Here is a 23,218-nt window from a genome sequence, read left to right on the forward strand (position 1 = left end):
GAACTAAGATCCTGCAAGCAACGTTGCAAAACCAAAAGTAATAATAATAAATAGCATATCACCAAATGTTTTTTAAATAACACTTACTGATCTATTACAGTTAATCTGGTACTGTGAAAGACATACTCATGTATGTCAAGAATGTAAAACTCAGACCAAAGGTTCCCACCCCGAATTTAAGGACCCTTCTTTAATATCAAAAACATCATGTCACCCAAGACTATCACAGCAGTCCTTTCAGTTTCTGTAGATGGAGAAAATATGTGATGAGAAAAGTTTAGTAAGAATTTACTAGTGATTTGAAATGAATCTGGAATTTATTATCCTAAGTATAACCACAAAATTTTTAAAAATCAGTGCAAAGATATATGAAACAAATTATGTATCCAGTCAACAGAAAATATGGATGTGCAGATACCCTACAAAAAAGCCAAAAGCTACTGCCACTTCAACCATCCATATCCCAGGATCCACAGTCTACAGGTTGAGAACCACTGATTTAAAGCAATACTTTGAAAAGAGCATTATCAGGGGCAGTGTTCCACATCTCCTGAGTTTAAAAATTATGGTAAAGTGAAAGTGAAGTCGCTCAGTCGTGTCCGACTCTTTGTGATCCCATGGACTGTAGTCTACCCGGCTTCTCTATCCATGGGATTTTCCAGGCAAGAGTACTGGAGGGGGTTGCCATTTCCTTCTCCAGGGGATCTTCCTGACCCAGGGACCGAACCCAGGTCTTCTGCATTGCTTTACCCTCTGAGCCACCCCGCAAAACTAAAATGTTCAGTGAATTTAGGGGATTACTCCAAAGGTCAGAGAAGGTGGTAAATGTAAAGAGTGAAATCATTTCAAGGAAACAATCCTACTTTTAGCTCCAATTACAGATTTAAAGCATTGGCAGACAACACATGCAGATGGCTTTTCTTAATCAATTTTCTTAAAATTGATTCAAAAAATAATCCAAGTCTGTAGTGTTCATGTCTGGTTATCACCATCTCCTTGCTAAGAGAACTGTAGCATGGAGCAAGGGAGATGAAGCAATATCAAGGCAAGGTCTGCATACCAAATGTGGCTCCAAGTCCTTCCAGGCCATTGATGCCTCTTTTTTTTCAAAAATGCTCATCAAGCCCTTTCATCCCAGAGTGCCCAACTAACCTCAAATTATTTAATATCTAAATCAAAGATCCTCTAAATAGTCTTGGCATGTTTGGGTTCAAGACAAAATGGGGAGAAGCAACTACATTTCTATTACAGTGTGTTCACGGTGGCTTGCTAAATCTGACGTGCTAGATGCTCACCAGATCACAAAACGCAAGGCAAAGAACTGTTTCAGGGCTTAAATAGTTAGCAGCTGAACATAAGTTACTACTGTTCCTCATGTGCAAACAGTTAAAAAGGGCATACCAAAACACTGTTTATCCATTTCAGCATGCTTAAAATCCTCTTTGGCATTACACACAAATCCCCCTTCATGGACCATGGCTGGTTTCAATGCTGAATACTTGACTATGGATGACTCACTGATTGTGATAGTCAGTGTCTTCGTTTTCAATTATCTTCAAAGATTTCAAACTTTGTATCAAACATTTATTGAATGTCTTCTTTGTTTGAAAGAGTATGGCTGTGTGACTGAGTAAATAATTTCTCTGTTTATTAATTTTCTCATCTATAAAATGAAGATGATAATAAAGCACCTATCCTCACAGAGTTGATGTAAGGAGTAAATAAGATGACACAGTTAAGCACTTAGAATGGTATCTGGCACTTGATCTTTTATGTATAATAACTTTCGTAAGGGTATTTCATGTATAATTAATTCATTAGTTTTCATAGTTACTGTTATTTAACTATTGATATAATTTTCCAATTAGATAGTCAATTCGTGAGATCAAGGACCACTTGTCTGCATTCTTTTAGAGGCAATAGAGCATAGTAATTAATTACACAGACTCTGAGCCAGACCATCTGGGCTCAAGTTCTGACTGTGCCTCTATTAATAGGACGACTTGGAGCAAGTTATTTTACCTTTATCCTCCATTTCAATGATTTGAACCACTATCTACCCAAAAAGTCCAAGAGAGGATACTTGCCCTTTTTCCATCCTCCATTCCCATCACCTAACTGCCAACCCCTGTGATTCTACACTTTCTAACATCTCCACTGTCTATCCTGGATCTTCACTGATAGTCTAAGTTTCAACACCTCTCACCTGCACTATCATAAGAATCTTAATGAATGTATAGGACACAGATGTAGAAGTAAGCAGCAGTTATTTACGGCAGACTGAACAGCATGTCAAGAAACTAGAAAAAACAAGAAAATGTAATGGACAATAGCCAAATTAGTTGAACCAAAGATTTATAGAAAGGAGAGTTATTATTATAAGGTAAAGTTAGAAAACTAAACTGGAGACAAACCATGATGAGTTTCACATTCCAAGCCAGACAATTTGAACTTAATCCTGTAAGAATTACTTCTTTTTTGCAGGACTTGCCTGGTAGTCCAGTGGTTAAGACTCTGCACTTCCAATGCAGGGGGCAAGGGTTTGATCCCTGAGTGGGAGCAAAAATCTCGCATGCCGCACAGTGTAGCCAAAAAAAGAAATTACTTCTTTTTTAATAACAAATATTTACTTCTGATACTTATATTGATTAACTGTAAAATGCCTTTCCTATTTCTCTTCTTCCCTCCCCATTATCAAATAAATGTAAGACTGGAAGTTATACATTTAAATCTGTTATGTTATTACAAAATTACCTCTCCAGATTACACTATAAAAATAGTAACGAGGCCTGTATTAGCATATGCTCCCCCCAAAATAAATACTGTTTTCAGATAATGGGAAAGCACTGAAGTTCTGAATAGTGTATGATTCAGGCCTCTGAAACTGATAAACTGCTCAGAGAAGTTTTCTCTTCTCGCTATAGGTAAGATTTTCTATCATTCAAACACAGCCAATGGTCTGCTGCTACTGCTGCCAAGTCGCTACAGTCGTGTCCGACTCTGTGCGACCCCAGAGATGGCAGCCCACCAGGCTTCCCCGTCCCTGGGATTCTCCAGGCAAGAAGCCAATGGTCTACTAAGAGCAAATTCTTAGGAACACCTCTTGCTTTACATACTGATCATATTAATGTCAAACTTTTACCTTTTATGTATGTGTTTTAATAGCTTATGGAAGCTATAATAAAGTTCTTCACACATTTAAATTCTTAGCCTTTGGGATGATGTACACTTTTGAGATCCTGATGAAAGTTTTGGAGACTATCCCTAGAAAAATTCACAAATAATATACACTAAATCTTGCATTTTATTTCAAGTAGTTCATGATATCCATTCACAGGTCCCAAGAATACCCATTAGACAGGACTGCTATTTTTCATATGAAAAAGACCGTATTTTGACCCTGTCTTCAGAGGGCAGGTATTTCAGATTTGTTTGGTTGGGGTTTTCTGGAAGGGATTGGTGAATTTTCACGGATCCATCCAGTCTTTCACCTAGTTCTTTTTATCAATGCCATACTGTCTATGACCATGGAATAGAGCAAAGTTAATAGAGTACCTAGAAATCAAATTTATGACCTTGCCCTCACTAAAACCATGCTTCAAAGAAATGAGCTAAAAATCTATAACTGAAAATAGTTATAAACGTAACACTGGTATTTATTTATAACCCATATCCCATTGATACCTAGTCTTACTTGGTGCCAATAAGATAAATCCACGGAAACAATGCTGCACAAGTTTCGCTTTAGCCATGTGTACACACATCAGTATAGGCAGGATGATGAATACTCTTCCCAAGAGAGCTCTGTGTGCAAATGAGTCCTGTATGTTCAGTCAGTTCAGTCACTCAGTCATTTGTCTGACTCTTTACGACCCCATGGACTATAGCACGCCAGGCCTCCCTGTCCATCACCAACTCCCAGAGCTTACTCAAACTCATGTGCATCGAGTCAGTGATGCCATCCAACCATCTCATCCTCTGTCGTCCCCTTCTCCTCCTGCCCTCAATCTTTCCCAGCATCAGGGTCTTTTCCAAAGAGTCAGTTCTTCTTATCAGGTGGCCAAAGTATTGGAACTTCAGCTTCAGCATGAGTCTTTCCAATGAATATTCCAATGAATATTCAGGACTGATTTCCTTTAGGATGGACTGGTTGGATCTCCTTGCAGTCCAAGGGAAGGGACTCTCAAGAATCTTCTCCAACCCCACAGTTCAAAAGCATTAATTCTTTGGTGCTCAGCTTTCTTTATGGTACAACTCTCACATCCATACATGACTACTGGAAAAACCACAGCTTTGACTAGATAGACCTTTTTGGCAAAGTAATGTCTCTGTTTTTAATATGCTGTCTAGGTTGGTCATATATGTGACAACTATATACATATTCCTATATGTGAACAGTACCAAATCCTCAGACTTGAACTTCTTTTAATATAGACCTCAACTTCTTATAGAATCAACTATACGAGGCCATCTAGTGGATGAAATATAGAAACACACATTCTTAATGGCTTGAAGTCAGAGGTTCAGGTATTTAATGCCCTGTATAAGCTCATGTTTATTAAACAATGCTTCCTACTACTAGGAGATTTAAGAGTCTGATTCTATTGTCAAACCACACCTATTAGACCTGAAATGGACCACTGTATTTTAAATACTAACCTCTCCCTAAAAACAAAAAAAATTCATAAATACAAAAATCTCAGAATACAATAGCATCAAGAAAGTTTCCCAGATTTTCTTCTTCCCTACAAAATTACAAGCCTTAGAGGCTGTTTTCACTAAAACTGTGAGAAAAAAGAAGTATCAGATATAATTGATCTGGATAGCTACCTCCCTTGTTAGGACAGGAACCACCTATTAACCATCTCTCTATAACCTCCTCAGAGCCAAGGACATTCTTGACACACACACCCAACATATGCTCAGAAATTATACCCTGAATTAAAACAAGTCATATGACCCATGCCTCAGAGTCCTCCAATTAAACATACAGAACATCAGATTCCATTCAGGTACCTTTAGTAGGTGCAGGATGTATACTGATAATTGGCTGCTGCTTTGCCAATGGCATAAGTGTTGGTAGTGTCTGAATAATGATTGTTTTTGCTGGAACGCTGGGGTTTGTTTGAGTCTTGGGTGCTGCTGGAAGTAATAAAGGCTTGGGCTGAATTGAAGGTTTCGAATTTATCTGAATTTTTTTCTTTGGAGTCAGTCCATTTTCTGGAGAAAAACCAAACCACAAATTATTTAAGTGCAATTAAGCAAATCCAAGAAAGCAGATTCTATTATACACCTTTCTCTACACATTATCTTAACCTCTGACTACCCTTAACTGAAGTTTAAGCATAGTTTAATGTACTGAAAAACAGAATTTTATCTTAAGTGGACTGAAGAAGAGTCCTCAATCTGAGGTCTTCCCTTCTGACCAAGCTACAGCTTTGCAAAGGGGACACAGGAACCAGTAAAGAAAAACAGCTAAAATCACTGAATAAAGCATTGAGGTGAATGAGGTTAACAAATGCCACAGGCAGATGGGCCTCACATTCAACTTCTTATAGGTGAAACTTGGAAATTTCTCCTGAAGATGGGGCCCTAAATCTATTTCAGGGCATCATTCACCTATAAAGACAGAGACAACCAAAGAAGATCATTTTTTCCCTTTCCTCTTCACATTAACGTTCACAACAAAGGATATAGGTCCACTAGTTTAAAAACAGCAAGCTAGCTTAATAAACATACACTTAATCCAACATTTTCCTTTAAGATATGGAGCTTACTCTCAGTCTACAATAGAAATAACAGAAGCTAGCAGATGGAGTAATACCAGTTTTGCTCTTAGGACCAATGATGGGCTTGTCTTCCTTCAGTGGCTCTGCTGAGGAGGGGTTGTTGGAGCTTTCACCATATAAGGAAAGAGGAGACATCTGAGAAGTAGAAGACAAATCCAACTCCTCCTGCAGTAAAATACAACACAAATAAATTCATGCAGAAGAACAGTATCCTTGAGCAGAAAATGGCTTAGAAAGAGAGGCAAGATCCATGCATAAACAGAAACACTTCAAGATAATTTCAAGTCAAAGGTGTGATATATTACAACTATATCTACACAGTAAGCACTAAGAGATGATGGATAAATCAACATTATCCATCAATACAAAAGTAAAAGTAACTAAAAGCGAAGTATGTCTATTTAACCCTCTTATATTAAAGATACGATCACTGATTCGATCTGCTTCTACATTTTCTCCCACAAACTTTATGTTTTACTTGATTCCTAGCCATACAAACATTTAGTATCATTATAGATTTACAGGTAAAATGCTAATATCTTTTCCCTACCATCTCTTATTCAGACTTACAGGAATTTCAAAAACAAATAATTCTTACTATTTTCATCCTTTTCTATTTATTAAAACTACCTTTGTCCCTAATGTTTGAAAGAAAAATCCTGAAAGGAGCAGGGCTATTTTATTTAATGGGTAAATTAATAATGCAGAGATATACAAATATTAATATTTTCCAAAATTCAATATTCAGTGGATCTGTCTCATTTTGCTAAAATAAAGAAACTTAACATAGGATAAAGTAGCATTTCAATTCCAAGAAAGAAAGATGTTATGTATAATAAATAAATAGGCATATACATTTACATACATACATCATATCATCTTCAAAAGAATCTACAAGATCACTGAAAGAAGAGTTAAAAGAATACTTGTTTGCTCTTAGCATAACGTAGGCCCCCTTAAGTCAAAAATCCAGAAGCCATAGAGGAAGAAAAAACAGATTTGAATAATAATTATTTTATAATAAAAAACAGGCCATAAACAAAGTTAAAAGATATATATTAAGAGAAAATATTTGCCTAAAATGAACAAAGGACAGGAGTCATCATTTCACTGAAAAGGAAATGCAAATGGTAGCCAAAGGCAAATTTAAAAGAAAATCTTTCTTTTTAATCATCAGATACGAAAAGTTAAAATAACCTGAAAGAGCATGTGGCAGAAATGGTCACTCTCAGTCATGCTGGTGAGGACGAGAACTGCTTCATTCATCCATCCCTAACACCTATCACCATGTAGCCAAAACCCAGGACTGCATGAACCTTATAGTGTATTGAATAATAATACATTTGTGTGTGGGGGCGGGGGGGGGGGGAACAGTAAGAGATAATATAGGAGGAAATGATTATCTTTATGGCCTTAGATGCTTAAAAGGCATTTAATAAAACTCTGCAAAGATTCTTCATAAAAGTCCTAGAAAATAAGAACTGGAAGGATGATTTAACACTTAAAAAAAAAAGCTAGGCATCATTGGATAGCCGAAGTCATACTTAATGGTAAAATACTAATACTTTGCCATTAAAGTTGGGACAAGAAAGAAATAATTGCTTTTTCTGTAATTCTACAAAACATAATTATAGCAGAAACTAAAATAAAAGGAACAAATATTAAAATAGAGACAGAAGTGCCTTTGTTTTGCAAGATGATGTGCTATCTACTTAGAACACATTTAAGAACCAACAAAAAAATGTTCACTATAAAAATGTACTAATAATCACTTAGACAATATAATAAAAATAGTTCATTCATAATAGTAATAGCAATTATGATATACCTAGGAATTAATTTTTAAAGAATGTATAAGGTCTATATGAAGAAAATGATAAAGCTTAACTGAGAGACAAAAAAGAAACCCTTAGTAACAGAGAAACATATAATATTCTTTAACAAGATGATTACAAAGGCAATACAACTGGGAAAACTAGTTCATTTATACAGTGAAAATTAAAACTAGATTTGTCCTTAACACTTCATATGAAGGTCAGCTCTTAGGCCTACTAGGCGACATCTTTGACAATGTTCACTGTGATGCAGGTGAAGGGTTAGGCAGTTACATTCAACAAACTGATGCAGACAGAGCAATATGAACGGGTCTTAAAAACACTGTGCTAATTTTTTACAGTAAGAAATAAAGAGATCTAATATAATACCATTTACGTAAGTTTAAAACACATACACAAAACTGAAATCAGTGAGAAAAAAAAAAGGAACTTTAATAAATGGTACTGGAATAGTCCTTCTGATAGTCATTGAGGAAAACAAAAAAACTTGGATTTGTATCTTACATCATAAACCAGGATTACTCCAAATGGATCAGATTTGAAAATTAAAACTAAAACCTTAGGAAATATATATATTAACAAGTCACTTAGAAACTATTACTTCCTGAATAATTTGATCCTAAAGCCACTAGATGGGGCACAGTGCAAGACAAGCACGGACACAGAGAGGCAGCCTGCGGGAGTGTCAGAGTCCAAGCGAAGCAAGTAAGGGCAGGCAGCCAAGCCCAGGGAGTCAGAGTAAGGTAATGATTGTATCCATATTGCATCAGCCTGAGGTAGGGTGTCAAAGCCCAGAACACAGGAGTCAGTGTGAAGGGACCAGCACTGGCAAAATCCAGGACAACATAAGAATCAGAATAAATAAAATAATGAGCTATAATCTATTGACTACGCCAAAGCCTTTGACTGTGTGGATCACAGTAAACTGTAGAAAATTCTTAAAGAGATGGGATTACCAAACTACCTGACCTGCCTCTTGAGAAATCTGTATGCAGGTCAGGAAGCAAGAGTTAGAACTGGACATGGAACAACATACTGGTTCCAAATAAGGAAAAGGAGTACATCAAGGCTGTATATTGTCACCCTGCTTATTTAACTTATATGCAGAGTACATCATGAGAAACGCTGGGCTGGAAGAAGCACAAGCTGGAATCAAGATTGCCGGGAGAAATATCAATAACCTCAGACAGGCAGATGACACCACCCTTATGGCAGAAAGCGAAGAAGAACTAAAGAGTCTCTTGATGAAAGTGAAAGAGGAGAGTGAAAAAGTTGGCTTAAAGTTCAATATTCAGAAAACTAACGTCATGGCATCCAGTCCCATCACTTCATGGCAAATAGATGGGGAAACAGTGGAAACAGTGGCTGACTTTATTTTTCTGGGGTCCAAAATCACTGCAGATGGTGATTGGAGCCACGAAATTAAAAGACGCTTACTCCTTGGAAGGAAAGTTTTGACCAACCTAGACAGCATATTAAAAAGCAGAGACATTAGTTTGCCAACAAAGGTCCATCTAGTCAAGGCGATGTTTTTCCAGTGGTCACGTATGGATGTGAGAGTTGGACTATAAGGAAGGCTGAGCACAGAAAAATTGATGCCTTTGAACTGTGGTGTTGGAGAAGACTCTTGAGAGTCCCTTTAACTGCAAGGAGATCCAACCAGTCCATCCTAAAGGAAATCAGTCCTGGGTGTCCTTTGGAAGGACTGATGCTGAAGCTAAAACTCCAATACTTTGGCTACCTGATATGAAGAGCTGACTCACTGGAAAAGACCCTGATGCTGGGAAAGATTGAGGGCAGGAGGAGAAGGGGATGACAGAGGATGAGATGGCTGGATGGCATCACCAACTCAATGGACATGGGTTTGGGTGAACTCTGGGAGTTGGTGATGGACAGGAAGGCCTGGCGTGCTGCGGTTCACGGAATCGCAAAGAGTGGGACACAACTGAGCAACTGAACTGAACTAAATCTGTTGAATAAACTAGGAAACCATGAGTCCATACTGATATAAACAAAGAAATGAATGAATTTAAAGTTTGATGAGAAACAGGATATTTTTACATAGTTTTAAAGTACCTTCTCATAAAATACCCATTTATGGCAAAGGGAGATGGGCAACTTCACAGTAGAATAGCCTGGAAGATACCACCTTAATCAAATGAACAAAGTAAACCTCATCAGTAACAGGACAAATGAAAACAGCATGCAACAGCATCCAAAGTAAATGAGACAGACACAGCATCACTTCTGTGATATTCCTGCCACAAAACTGAATCTCACCCTGAGGAAACACCAGGCAAACCCAACCAGAAGACATTCTATAAAATAACTAGTCTTTAATCTCCAAAAGTGACAAGTCATGAAAGTCAAGGAAGAATGAACTATTTCAACTGAAGGAGATTAAAGAGACAGGACAACCAAATGCAATGTATGATTCCAAACTAGCTCCTTTTGCTCTCTACAGGATACCTCTAGAACAACTGGTACAATCTAAATGAGAGCTGAGGATCAGATAACCATAAGGTATAAACATTTATTTCTTGATTTTAAGCTGTATTATGACTAAAAGACATATCCTTACTTGTAGGAAGTAGACATTGGAGTATCTAGGGGTGACAAGGCATCAGGTTGGCAATTTAGTCTCAAATGATTCAGGGTGAAAAAGTTCTTTGTAATGTACTCATAACATTTCTGTAAGTTTGAGGTTTTTCCAAACTCTCTCTCTCTCATCTGTCTATCTACATAGCTATATATCTATCTATATGTGTGTATATACACACACACACATCTATCTATCTATATATACACACATCCAAGAAGACAAGAATATAAATATTATAACTTCTGAGCAGTTAAAACCCTCCTTTGAGTAACAACAACAACAAAAGCAATAGAAGATTGGTCATTCAGCTATGGAGAAAAGTATCCCTAGAGAAAGTAAACACCAGAAATAAAGCTTATAGAAAGTGACAAATTAGAGAAGAAAACACTTGTAACTTATTTCACAACCTAAGCACTAATCTTTATTTTTTGGGGCTCCAAAATCACTGCAGATGGTGACTGCAGCCATGAAATTAAAAGACGCTTACTCCTTGGAAGGAAAGTTATGACCAACCTAGATAGCATATTCAAAAGCAGAGACATTACTTTGCCAACAAAGGTCTGTCTAGTTAAGGCTATGGTTTTTCCAGTGGTTATGTACGGATGTGAGACTTGGACTGTGAAGAAGGCTGAGCGCCAAAGAATTGATACTTTTGAAGGGTGGTGTTGGAGAAGACTCTTGAGAGTCCCTTGGACTGCAAGGAGATCCAACCAGTCCATTCTGAAGGAGATCAGCCCTGGGATTTCTTTGGAAGGAATGATGCTAAAGCTGAAACTCCAGTACTTTGGCCACCTCATGCGAAGAGTTGACTCATTGGAAAAGACTCTGATGCTGGGAGGGATTGGGGGCAGGAGGAGAGGGGGACGGCAGAGGATGAGATGGCTGGATGGCATCACCGACTCGATAGACGTGAGTCTGAGTGAACTCCGGGAGTTGGTGATGGACAGGGAGGCCTGGTGTGCTGCGATTCATGGGGTTGCAAAGAGTCGGACACGACTGAGCAACTGAACTGAACTGAACTGAAGCACTAATAATTCTAATATGTTATAAAACACTTTAAAAATTGAAGGGAAAAAGACCAATACAATCCAATAGAAAAATGGACAAAAATTTGACAGTTCATAAAAAGAAATGCAAATAGGCATTATACATATGAAATATACCAAAAGATGTCCAACCATACTTATAATAAGAGAATAGAAAATAAAACAAGTTAACACTATGTAGCAATAAAGGGAAAACTGGCTCTCTCACATACTGCCTGGTCAGAATACACAACTGTACAACCCTTTGGAGGGAAATTCAGCAATAAACAGTAACATTAAAAATCACCTTGATCTCAGCAGTCTCTCTTTAGGAGTATATCCCCAAGATATCCTGGCAAAAATATGAAGTGTCTTATGTATATAGTTATTTATTACAACAGTGTTTGAGTTCAGAAAAGACTGAAAACAATACATATGTCCATCAATACAGAAATCATTGAACAAAGTATGATATAACCACACACCAGAACACTGTAAAGCCATAAAAAGGAATAAGAAAGAATCTATAACCTGAAACTGTAGTTTCCTCCAGGATATATACCACTAAGTTAAATAAACAAAGTGAAGAACAGGGATGTAACATGCTACCTTCTTCCAAGGGAAGGGAAAAAAAGGCTATTTCAGCTAGAAGGAAGAGCATGTCCAAAAATCTAAAATGGTAGAAGCAGAGGTCTCACTGCCCGTGTTCACTGGTGGTGTCTCACACAGCTCTTGGGGCAGTTGTTCACAGACTGGAGCACACAGGAGCTCCTGGAGGTAAAGCCAAGAGCAGTGAGAAGGCAGGGGTAGGAAGGACAGTGAGAAAGAAGACTGGAAGGTAAGCAGGGGCCATGTCATGGAGGGCCTGATACACTAGCCATTTGGATTTTGTCCTTGTAATGGTTGGGAAGGTTTTAAGCAAAAAACTGACACAATCAAACCTGTGATTTTTAAAGATTTCTCTTTGAAGATTCCTCTGCTAAGAAAGGTCTGGGGAATTAGGAGGCAGAGAGACCAGTCAAAATTCTATTGCCTTAATCCAGAAGAGGTGATGATAGTCTGGCAGGGTGGAGAAGATGAATCCTAGAGATACTAAGCAGATAAAATCATCAGGATTTAGTAACTGCTACATGTAAACCACACCAGAATGAAATACCTCAATTTACATCAGATATAATATATTGAAACATTAATTTAAATTTTCTTCTTATATTTTTTTCCTTTTTCCTTTCCAAAAAATGCCTAAGTCTTTTGGTATTTTCTTTTCCTGCCCTCAAGAATTTTTTTCCTAGATGAAGAGCAGAAGCATGTTTAAGGTTTTGTAAAAAACCTTACTAACTCATTCAAAAGATAGTGCTAGGCATTCCTGAACTAAGGAGACCATTCTAGGTTTTATGGCTAAGGAGTCACACAAAGACCATGTCCTCCAAGAACATATATCCTAATAGGGAGGAAAGAGTGTAGCACAGAGAAAAGACTTGATAAAGACAGAGTAAGCTTGATAAACAAAAAAATACTGGATACTGGTAAAGTACAATGAAACAAATGAAGCAACGAAATTATAAAAACAAGATCATAAGGGAAGGGTGGCAAAATCAAAGAGACTAATAACTTTCTAACTCCCTCAAGGTCCTTCCTCAGGATTAAAAGAGGTAAGATTTATATTAGCACTTAATAAAAGTTAACTTCCTTCCCCATATACATATTTCCCAGATACCACTATAACCAAAATCATTGTAAAAGACTAGTTACTTACAGGAACATGCTGAGTTGATGAGTAAGAGTCCACTGATTGAGGAGATGAGATTGAACAACTTGAGGAGGCTGGCGAAAGTGGCTGAGGTTCTGTCTTAATATCTTTAATTGGAAAAGGAGAAGCAAAAATTTTCCCACTGGACAATATAAACTCAGAATAAATAAGAAAAAAGGTTAAATCTACTCTCAAAATTCAGATATAGAAGCTAAGGTCACCAAAATATATCATCAAGTGAAAATTCAAGATGCAGAAAATAGTATATCCAATATGCTTCCATCTGTGTAATAAATTTATATGTATGTTTATATGTGTATATATACATATAAATACATATACACATACTATTACTAACATCTGCACTAATTCTCTTAAAAGATAAACTTAAGAAATTGGTCACAGTGCTTGTCTCTAGGAAGCAGAACTTGCTGGCTGAGGGACAAAAGCCAAAGGAGACATTTTTCTACTCTATAGACTTTTCGTATCTTTTGAATATTATGCCATATGCAAAAAATTATAGATTTTCCCCCAAAATAATTTTAAAACATAAGAAACAGGGAAGAATTTTTGTGGAAAGCATTTTTGACAATAAAATTACAATACAAAAATGTTCCTATCTTTTGAACTATTTTTTTAAATGTGTTGATCAACTTCAGCCCAGCAGTGTTCCTCAGTGCCAAATTTCTAACAGGGTAGGAAGGAAGGAGAGAAGAATCTGTGCCAGACTGTGTTCTCCAAAGTTAGGAGCAAAATACCTGCCGTGTCTCATGATCTGTACTGTGATCCTGCCACTTCTCCATCAAGAAGCAGTGATTATATTCTCTTCTATTTGAATCTAGGTGAGCCTATGACTTCCTAAATCAACAGAGTATGGGAGTAACGATATGTGAATCCCAAGTCTGGGTTACATTAGGTAGCTGAAAGACTCACATTTGAGCCCTTGAATCCTGATTACCACGAGACTGCCAGGTTTTGAGGAAGCCAGGACATTTAGAAAGATGATGGTCAGCTCTCACACTGGCAGTTCAAATCTTCACATCATTTCAGATCAGGCATCAGACATGTGAGGGAAGAAGCCTTAAGGTAGTCCGAGCCCCCAGATGTCAGGCTACCCTAACCTCCAAATCTTCCCAGATGATGTCTGGACACCATGGAGCAGAGACAAGAAATTCCTGATGTATCCTGTCCAAATTCCTAACCCATAGATTCTGGGAGCCTAATAAAATGGTTGTTGTTCTAAGCCACTACGTTTTAGAGAAGTTTGTTACATAATAGTAATGAGAACACTGACCCTGTGTAGTCCATATTCTATGAGGAAAGAAAGGAATTGAGTGAGATATACTAATATATAAAAGGAAGGGGAATAGGAATTACAACAGAGGGGGAGGGCTGTAACTTAGATGGGGAAATGTGCTGGTTAATTACCCACTGTTACTCAGCTCCATGTTCACCTCCTATAGTCTGTGATGAAAATTAATACAAGTCCCAGCTGGCTTCCTTTTAGGTCCTGTCAATAGGGGATTCTAGAAGGATGTTTCTTACGGTAGAATGGGGGAGAAGGGATTTTTTTTTCATCCTTCCATCAGCTTTATCCCAGAAGGGACAGTTTGCTTTAGGTTCTAGTTTTTTTCAGCACACCCAAAACCCAGTTCAGTGGCCCCTTACAGATATTGGCATCGTCCAGGTAGTGGCTCCTCCTCAGAAGGGTCTACATGAGACAGCTACACTAAGGCCCTAGGTTCTGATAATCCAAGTCTCTTCCCTTTGATTCGCTAAATCCTGTTTAATTCTCAGAGAGGTTAATCTCTTACAGTATTACATTTAATTCAAATATTAAATATTACAGTATTACATATAATCTCTTAGAGTATTACATATAATTCAAAATCGATATTTCTGAATTATAAAATTTTCATTCATTATGTGACTCTGCCATAACTCTGAAATTCTTTATATCTATTTTGGCAAGAAATTTATGTATGCCTGGCCATACCAGAAGTAGAATGTAGTCCCTGGAATTTTTTAACAAATAAAAGTAGACCAATAACCCCACCTAATTTTGACTATTACCAAACCATAAAATAATACGGATCCATTTAAAGTTTTTATCAATGAAATACATCATTACCTGTACAGAATTGGTTGTTGACGTCCCAAATGCCTGTCTCCCAAGGCATCAAATCCAAGTCAAAATCAAGATTATCAAAATTACTTTCCTGTAGATTTCAAATCAGCAAAAGAATATCAGATTAAAATATATACATCCAGAAACCAAACTAACAGAAACAACTTGTCAAAAATAACTATTACCCAAATTAGAAAAAATAATTTTCTAAGTTAATCAATTCATCTTGAGAATATATCTTAGATACCTTAGAGATAAACCAATTTACTCTAAGCACAGTAGTAATAACTAGGAAGGAGGTAATGGAGTCAACATCTATCAGAAAGATTCAGTTGGTCTCATTCTTTTCAATGAAGAGACACTATTACAAGATATTAACACAAAATATATGTTTTGTCATAAAGGAGATCCAGTATAATAAGTTTTCCCACTGTCACTAAAGGGAAAAAAGTCAAAGCAAATGCCTACTTATAAAATCATCTCTATCTGCAATGGAAAGAATACAGATGTATCCAAAAGACATTCAGGAATCATAAAGAGACTAACTGAACCTTCAGATATACCAAATATTAAAATGGTTATGGGAGAAGGAAGAGATCCACAGGAGGAGGGCAATTTTATCTTTTTTACTGGTCTATAGTTTTCAAATTTCTAAATTTTTTTTAATCCTAGAAGATAACACCAAGTTTCTCAAATAGGGGTCAATAAACCTTTTAGAGGAGCTCTTAGCTTCTTGTCATTTAGGTGACAATTTTTTTTAATGTAAATATAAGTGTATTCTGGGTCATAACCATTTTCTACCATATATAATAATATAGAATAACCACATGATTTCAGAACCCTCATATCACTTAAGACAGTATCACTACTATTTTAAATGTCTGAAGTCACAGAGATAAGAACAAAGGAAACTTAATATAAAAACAGTACAACAAGTCAAAAGGTAGTCGGTATTAACTTAATGTGACAAATAATAAAACAGCAACAAAAAAGAAAGTAACCCTCAGGCAAAAAGGAAAGATTAATCTAGTAATTATTAACAACCACTAGTAATAATTTCTAGAATATTATCCTTCCAAATGTCTATTATTTGGTTTATTTTTTATTGAGACTGTAACAGAAGAAGGGAAATTTTTCTTATCTTATATTTGCCCTAAACTGAGAAAATATTAGTGTAAGTTACTTAAGAGAACACATGAAACTGCACACAGAAAAAAGAAAAAACTACTGAAATTATGAAAGAAACAACTTTTAAATCAATCTCCTTTGCTTTTTCCTCAAATTTGAATCTATACATAAAAAATTAAACAGCCTCATACTTTCAGCAATGAAAAATCTTTAAACTTTCGTAGTCCAAGTAAATTGAGCAATATTTGGCTGATTACTAGCAATCCTTTGTAACATGCTCAATAGTGGCGTGACCTACTTCAGGGATGCTTCATACTCAATCTTCAGCCAAAAAAGTCAAATACCTTTTACAGCATAAGAATTTTATCTGGTTGGAAATTTCACAGGCCCATTTTATTGTAAAGCAAAACATGCTGATACTTATATACTCTGCTTCCTCAACAACTTCTCAAGAGAAACTGTACTGCCATGTAGAAGAATGATGGTTATACAACTGCAAAGGGCCCTCTAAGATGATTTAATCCAATCTCTTATTTTATACCAGAAAAACTAAGAAACTGAAAGACTGAATGACTTCTTTGAGATAACAGAATGTTAGTTATAAAGTCAGAATCATATTTCCCTGAACCTTTCAAATATAATATATTGTTTCTTGAAGACTAGGCTCTGGAGGTTATGAAAATAACATTAGTTGCTTAAACAACCAGTCAATATTAAAACCCAACTTAATTATAGACAACATTATAAAGCATCTCATAGAGTAAACGAAACCATAAAATCTTATGCATTTGGAGAAGGAATTAGCAACCCACTCCAGCATGGGCTTCCCTCGTAGCAGGAGACCCAGGTTCAATTCCTAGGTCGAGAAGATCCCCTAGAGAAGGAAATGGCAACTCATTCTGGTATTCTTGCCTGGAGAATCCCATGGACAGAGGAACCTGGTAGGCTACAGTCCATGGGGTCGCAAGAGTCGGACACAACTTAGTGACTAAACACCACCCCCCACCCCCACTATTCTTGCCTGGGAAATCCTATAGACAGAGGAGCCTGAGCAGGCTACAGTCCATGGGGTTGCAAAGAGTTGAACACAACTTACCAACTAATATTCACACTTTCATGCTTAGGATGGATTTTCTAGCTCCAAGTCACCCTTTGAGGAAATGCCTCACTTTGTACTACTTTGTGTAAACATAAAGACTATTGTTTAAGACAACAACAACAAATCTCATGAATTGATTTTAAAAAACATGTGTTCCACTCTCTATTGATTCATGGTAAAACAACTGCTAAATTATTCTTTGAGAAATGTCAAACTCACCAAGTGATAAATATTCAACCTGATTGATGTACATATAAAATCACTCTGTTCACTTGAACTACTTCCCAAGTCAAACAGCACCTCATCCGTTAAAGAAGAAAGCAAAATAAGAGTTCAGGCCAAACAGCTTCACATATACTGACCCAGAAAAGGAAAAAAGAAAGAAAAATCTAAGCTACTTTTGAGGAATCAAAAGTACTATAATAACTTTTATGCATACTTCCAGCTACTCAAAGGCAAAAAGGAAGGACATTTCTAAGTTTCAGAGCTTTCGACACTACGGATACTTAACTTTAAAAAAGGAAGTTGGTTAAGTTCTCTTTCTAAAAAAAAAGTTTTATAATTTACTACTTTTTGGGGTGGGGGTGTGGTGCTGGATCTTCGTTGCTTTTCTCTAGTTGTGGTGAGAGGGAGACATTCTCTAGTTGAAGTATGCAGACTTCTCACTGCAGTGGCTTCTCTTGTTTCAGAGCATCAGCTCTAGTGCCCACAGGCTTCAACAGCTGTGGCCTGTGGGATCCATAGCCGCAGCTCCTGAGCTCTAGGGCACAGGCTCAGTAGATGTGGTGCTTGGGCTTAGCTGCTCCATGGCATGTGGGATCTTCCCAGACCAGGGATCAAACCTATGTCTTCTGCATTGGCAGGCAGATTCTTTACCACTGAGCCACCTGGGATGCCCGGTAAGTTCTCTTAACTAGAGCCATGACTCACATATATCCCTTAACATCACATTGTTTCCCTTTGCAGCAAAATATGTGTAAAAACCAAGAGGTAGGGAGTTAAGTAACTTCTCTAAGGTTACCCACTCCTGGGGCCAAGGCAGACTTAGAATACATGTCTTCTACACACTAAGACCAGAGCAATTTCTGCAATCATACATTCACTGAAAACAAAATGGCAACTAACTTTCATTTTTAACCCTGAAAGTTATTTAAACTTAAATAACCAGCCTAAAGGTGTTATTCTAAAATCTTCTTGCAATAGTTAAAGATTAAATATCACATTATTCAACACTTCTCCCCTAATAAATACTTACATAAGTCTCATTTGCTGCATCCAATTGCAGGTCATCAGTGTCTGTGAAATAGCCAAGTTCAGCAAACAGGGCAGAATCTTGAGACAAAAGAAAACAATAGGTATTTCCTGTTAATCCAGTGTTTTGACTAGAGGATAACTGCTGTGTCCTTATGCCAACTCTATTAGAGTTTCTCATTAGCCATTCTAGCAGTGTGAATGACAGCCGATGCAAAGCTGATTTCTCACACATGTATTATTTTCCACATACTTTTTATCTTGTGAACTAAACTATTATCGGAGAAGGCAATGGCACCCTACTCCAGTACTTTTGTCTGGAAAATCCCATGGACGGAGGAGCCTGGTAGGCTACAGTCCACGGGGTCGCTAGAGTCGGACACGACTGAGCAACTTCACTCTGACTTTTCACTTTCATGCATTGGAGAAGGCAATGGCAACCCACTCCAGTGTTCTTGCCTGGAGAATCCCAGGGACGGGGAAGCCTGGTGGGCTGCCGTCTATGGGGTCGCACAGAGTCGGACACAACTAAAGCAATGCAGCAGCAGCAGCGGCAAACCATTATACCAAGGATTAAAAAATGTCCTGCCATGTCACGTTGGACTAATTGATAGTGACTTTCTGGAACATTATTAACACAAAATCTGAGGCTTCATCTGGACTCAGCACAGAAAAGGTGACACAGTTGATCAGCAGTGATGACAGGACAGGTATCAGGTATTTACCATCCATGCCTTAAAGGTACAACCAATTTTCTATCCAAACAATAAAGAACTTACCTAAATCACTGAATTTATTTCAGCGAATCTAACAATGTTCAAATTTCCTAATGAGACTGCATTATAAATCCAGAAACATGAATACAGAATGTCAAGGTGCTGATAAGGCAAACAAGGCTGATTACTGTACAATCTGTAAAGTATCTATTTTCTCTAACATCTTAAGAACTTCAAGTGCTTTGAAGAGTCTGCCAGCCTAAGTTGGCCTCTGTACTCCCTACCATCGTGCCACTGAAATGTGCTCTGGTGGTTCCTTACTCCACACATATAGGAATTGCACTCCCAGTCGAGCCTTGACTAGGCCAGTGGGAGAAACATTTCAGCAACCTAAAACAAAATAGGACCTAGCAAAATACGTTGTGTGCAGTGATAATGAAAGGTTATTCATATAACTCTCAGAAAAGGACTACCTTAAACTCAGCTGTCCAGCAAAACAGAACAAAAAACCCATATAAGTAGCTAACTGTGACTATGTACCTTATACACAGGCTAAAACTCCTTGAAAGAGTTCTTTATCTGCTGCCTCTCATTTCTCTCCTCCCTTTCCTTCTTGAACCTATTCCAACCAAGCTCCTCCCACACACACAAGCATACACATCAGTTATTAATGTCACCAATGACCTCTCCTTTGCTAAATTGAATAGTAAATTCATGGTCCTCATCGTACTCTCAACAGCTTTGAAACAGTTGATCCTTTCATATTAATTGAAGCATTTTCCTCACTTGGTTTCAAATTATCATCCTCCCCTGGTTTTCCTCCCACCTCAAGATAGGTTGGCCCTATCTTGCTGGTTCTTCCTTATCTTCTTAATATAAAATTGTCCCTGGGCTTAGTGCAAACTTTTCTATCTACTCCCTTTGTGATTTCAGCTGAGCTCATGGCTTTAAATAGCATGGACATGCCAAGGATTCCTAAATAAACATTTCCAATCTATACCGTAAGATGTATAAACAGAGTAAGTACTCCCCATCTCCTCTTGAGTATCTAAAAGGCATCTCAAACTTAAAACAGCCAAAACTGAGCTTCAAATCATCCTTCATCAAACGTCCTATGGCTTTGTCTTTATCTCAGTTAATGACAATCCAATTACCCCAGCAGCTCAGGTCAAAAACCTTAAGAGTCATTGTTTATTTCTTTTTCTCATTCTGTGTTCAATCTACCAGTAAATCCTGTCAGCTCTGTCTTCAAAATATGTATTAGTAATCTGGCTTCTTACCTTTCTTTTCCATCCTTCCAACTCTTTCCATCTTTCCTTTCTTCCCCTGCTCTTCTGAACAGAGAGATGTCAGCAGAGCAAGAAGGGTGGTGGGGATTTTTGTGTCATCATCTGTGAAAATGTGCCTGGTACCCAAGGAAATAGGATGATGCCAGAGTGGGGGCTGCCTAGTGGAGGTGTAGGCATGCCTCAGCTGCCAAGAAAATGCGGCAGTGGGAGGAGGCCCAGGGTGGTAGATGTAAAAATCAGCCCAAGTGGTTAGAAGAGTAATAATACCAAAAAAATGTGCTATTTGATAAAGCAAATGACTAAATATATTTAAAATAATTGGAGCTAGGTTCCTCACTGTTTGAAAAAGGGCTTACAAACATGAAAAGGGAAGAGAATAAAAGAATCCTAAGGTGTTGGACTGGTATTAGAAGCATTAATATGGGCACATTTTTTAAAATACTTACACACAGAAAGAATTATAGATGTTTGTATAAGTGTGTACACACACACACACACATACATATACATGTATTTCTTAGCTTTGTCTGCTAACAGGTCCAAGAAGGGATGACATCCCATCAGTATTTAAAAATCCTGTTTCCAGATCTTGGATACTAAATATGATCCTCTACTAAATGGAAGTCCACCAAAGGGCTACTTAGAGTAATAGCTAATTCCAGGGTTTAGACAGGGGCATGCAAAAGAGGCCTGGGAAAATCTTGTTTTGCCAGAAAATAAAGAAATTCTCGGAGAATGATGGAAACACGTTAAAAGAACAAAGAAGCTGATATGAATGGACTCTATTTTTGTTTGTCTTTTTGTTTTCTCATATTTACAATTCTTTCATGTAACGAATAGACTCTTACTGGTCAATTATGGGAAAATCTGAGCCTCAAAATAAAGCCAGAGTACAACCCATTAAGTCAAATAGCAATTAGTGAGCCCATAATGAAATAAAAAGAGAAAGCTCTTTCTTACAGTATCAGTTCAGTCACTCAGTTGTGTCTGACTCTTTGCGACCCCATGGACTGCAGCACACCAGGCTTCCCTGTCCATCACCAACTCCCAGAGCTTACTCAAACTCATATCCATCAAGTCAGTGATGCCATCCAACCATTTCATCCTCTGTCATCTCCTTCTCCTCCTGCGTTCAATCTTTCCCAGCATAAGGGTCTTTTCCAATGTCAGTTCTTTGCATCAAGTGGCCAAAGTATTGGAGTTTCAGCATCAGCATCAGTCCTTCCAATGACTATTCAGGACTGATTTCCTTTAGGACTGACTGGTTGGACTTCCTTGTAGTCCAAGGGACTCTCAAGAGTCTTCTCCAACACCACACTTCAAAAGCATCAATTCTTCAGCGCTCAGCTTTCTTTATAGTCCAACTCTCACATCCATACATGACCACTAGAAAAACCATAGCCTTGACTAGACGGACCTTTGTTGGCAAAGTAATGTCTCTGCTTTTTAGTATGCTGTCTAGGTTGTTCATAGCTCTTCTTCCAAGGAGAAAACGTCTTTTAATTTAATGGCTGCAGTCACCATCTGCAATGATTTTGAAGCCCCAAAAAATAAAGTCTCCCACTGTTTCCCCATCTATTTGCCATGACGTGATGGGACTGAATGCCATGATCTTAGCTTTCTGAATGTTGAGTTTTAAGCCAGCTTTTTTACTCTTCTCTTTCACTTTCATCAAAAGGCTCTTCAGTTCCTCTTTGCTTTCTGCCATAGGGGTGGTGTCATCTGTGTATCTGAGGTTACTGATATTTCTCCCGGCAATCCTGATTCCAGCTTGTGCTTCTTCCAGCCCAGATTTTCTCATGATGTACTCTGCATATAAGTCAAACAAGCAGGGTGACAATATACACCCCTGACGTACTCCTTTCCCGATTTGGAACCAGTCTGTTGTTCCATGTCCAATTTGAACTGTTGCTTCTTGACCTGCATACAGATTTCTCAGGAGGTAGGTCAGGAGATCTGGTATTCTCATCTCTATAAGAATTTTCCACAGTTTGTTGTGATCCACACAAAGGCTTTGATGTAGTCAATAAAGCAAAAGTAGATGTTTTTCTGGAACTCTTTTATTTTTTCAATGATCTGGCGGATGTTGGCAATTTGATCTCTGGTTCCTCTGCCTTTTCTAAACCCAGCTTGAACATTGGGAAGATCACGGTTCTTACAATATAATGTCAAGTAATTTACGCAGACATAATGTCTGGAGAGAATCACCATTTGGCATTAGAGTGGTACTTGATATAGACTGGAGTTATCAATGGAGGCCAGGGCTAGTGAGTGAAGGCTTAATAAGGAATATGATATTGGTGGCACGTCCAATTATCTCTCCCCAAATATGATTCAAATGTAAAAGGAGAAATAGAGACGCTACTGTGTAGAAATCTGGAGATACTAACTTGACCATGGGATCAAAGTGAACATCACTTTGGGACAGATCAACATGGTGTGCCTCCGAATGCAACGCACTGAGAACAGAGCATCATTTCCCTGGCATTCCTGCCACATTCCTGCCATGGACTCAAGGCCTGATTCTGGTCATGAGGACAGAGTGGATAGACCCAGGTTTAGAGTCATCTTACACAACAAAAGATATGCACTCTTTAACACTGTCC

General features: G+C 37.8%; 1 protein-coding gene across 1 annotated transcript in view; it reads right to left on the bottom strand.

The window, feature by feature from the left end:
* ATF6 (activating transcription factor 6) overlaps positions 1-23,218 on the bottom strand; it is a 233,987-nt gene that overhangs the window by 202,426 nt on the left and 8,343 nt on the right. The window contains exons 2-6 of the mRNA XM_024989876.2: positions 18,612-18,688; positions 15,133-15,220; positions 13,008-13,108; positions 5,825-5,954; positions 5,017-5,220 (exon numbers count right to left, since the gene is read on the bottom strand). Coding sequence (XP_024845644.1) covers positions 5,017-5,220; positions 5,825-5,954; positions 13,008-13,108; positions 15,133-15,220; positions 18,612-18,688 — 600 coding nt within the window. The remainder of the gene's footprint in view (positions 1-5,016; positions 5,221-5,824; positions 5,955-13,007; positions 13,109-15,132; positions 15,221-18,611; positions 18,689-23,218) is intronic.

The sequence above is a fragment of the Bos taurus genome, chromosome 3 (genome assembly GCF_002263795.3).
Source record: "Bos taurus isolate L1 Dominette 01449 registration number 42190680 breed Hereford chromosome 3, ARS-UCD2.0, whole genome shotgun sequence".
Lineage (NCBI taxonomy): Eukaryota > Metazoa > Chordata > Mammalia > Artiodactyla > Bovidae > Bos > Bos taurus.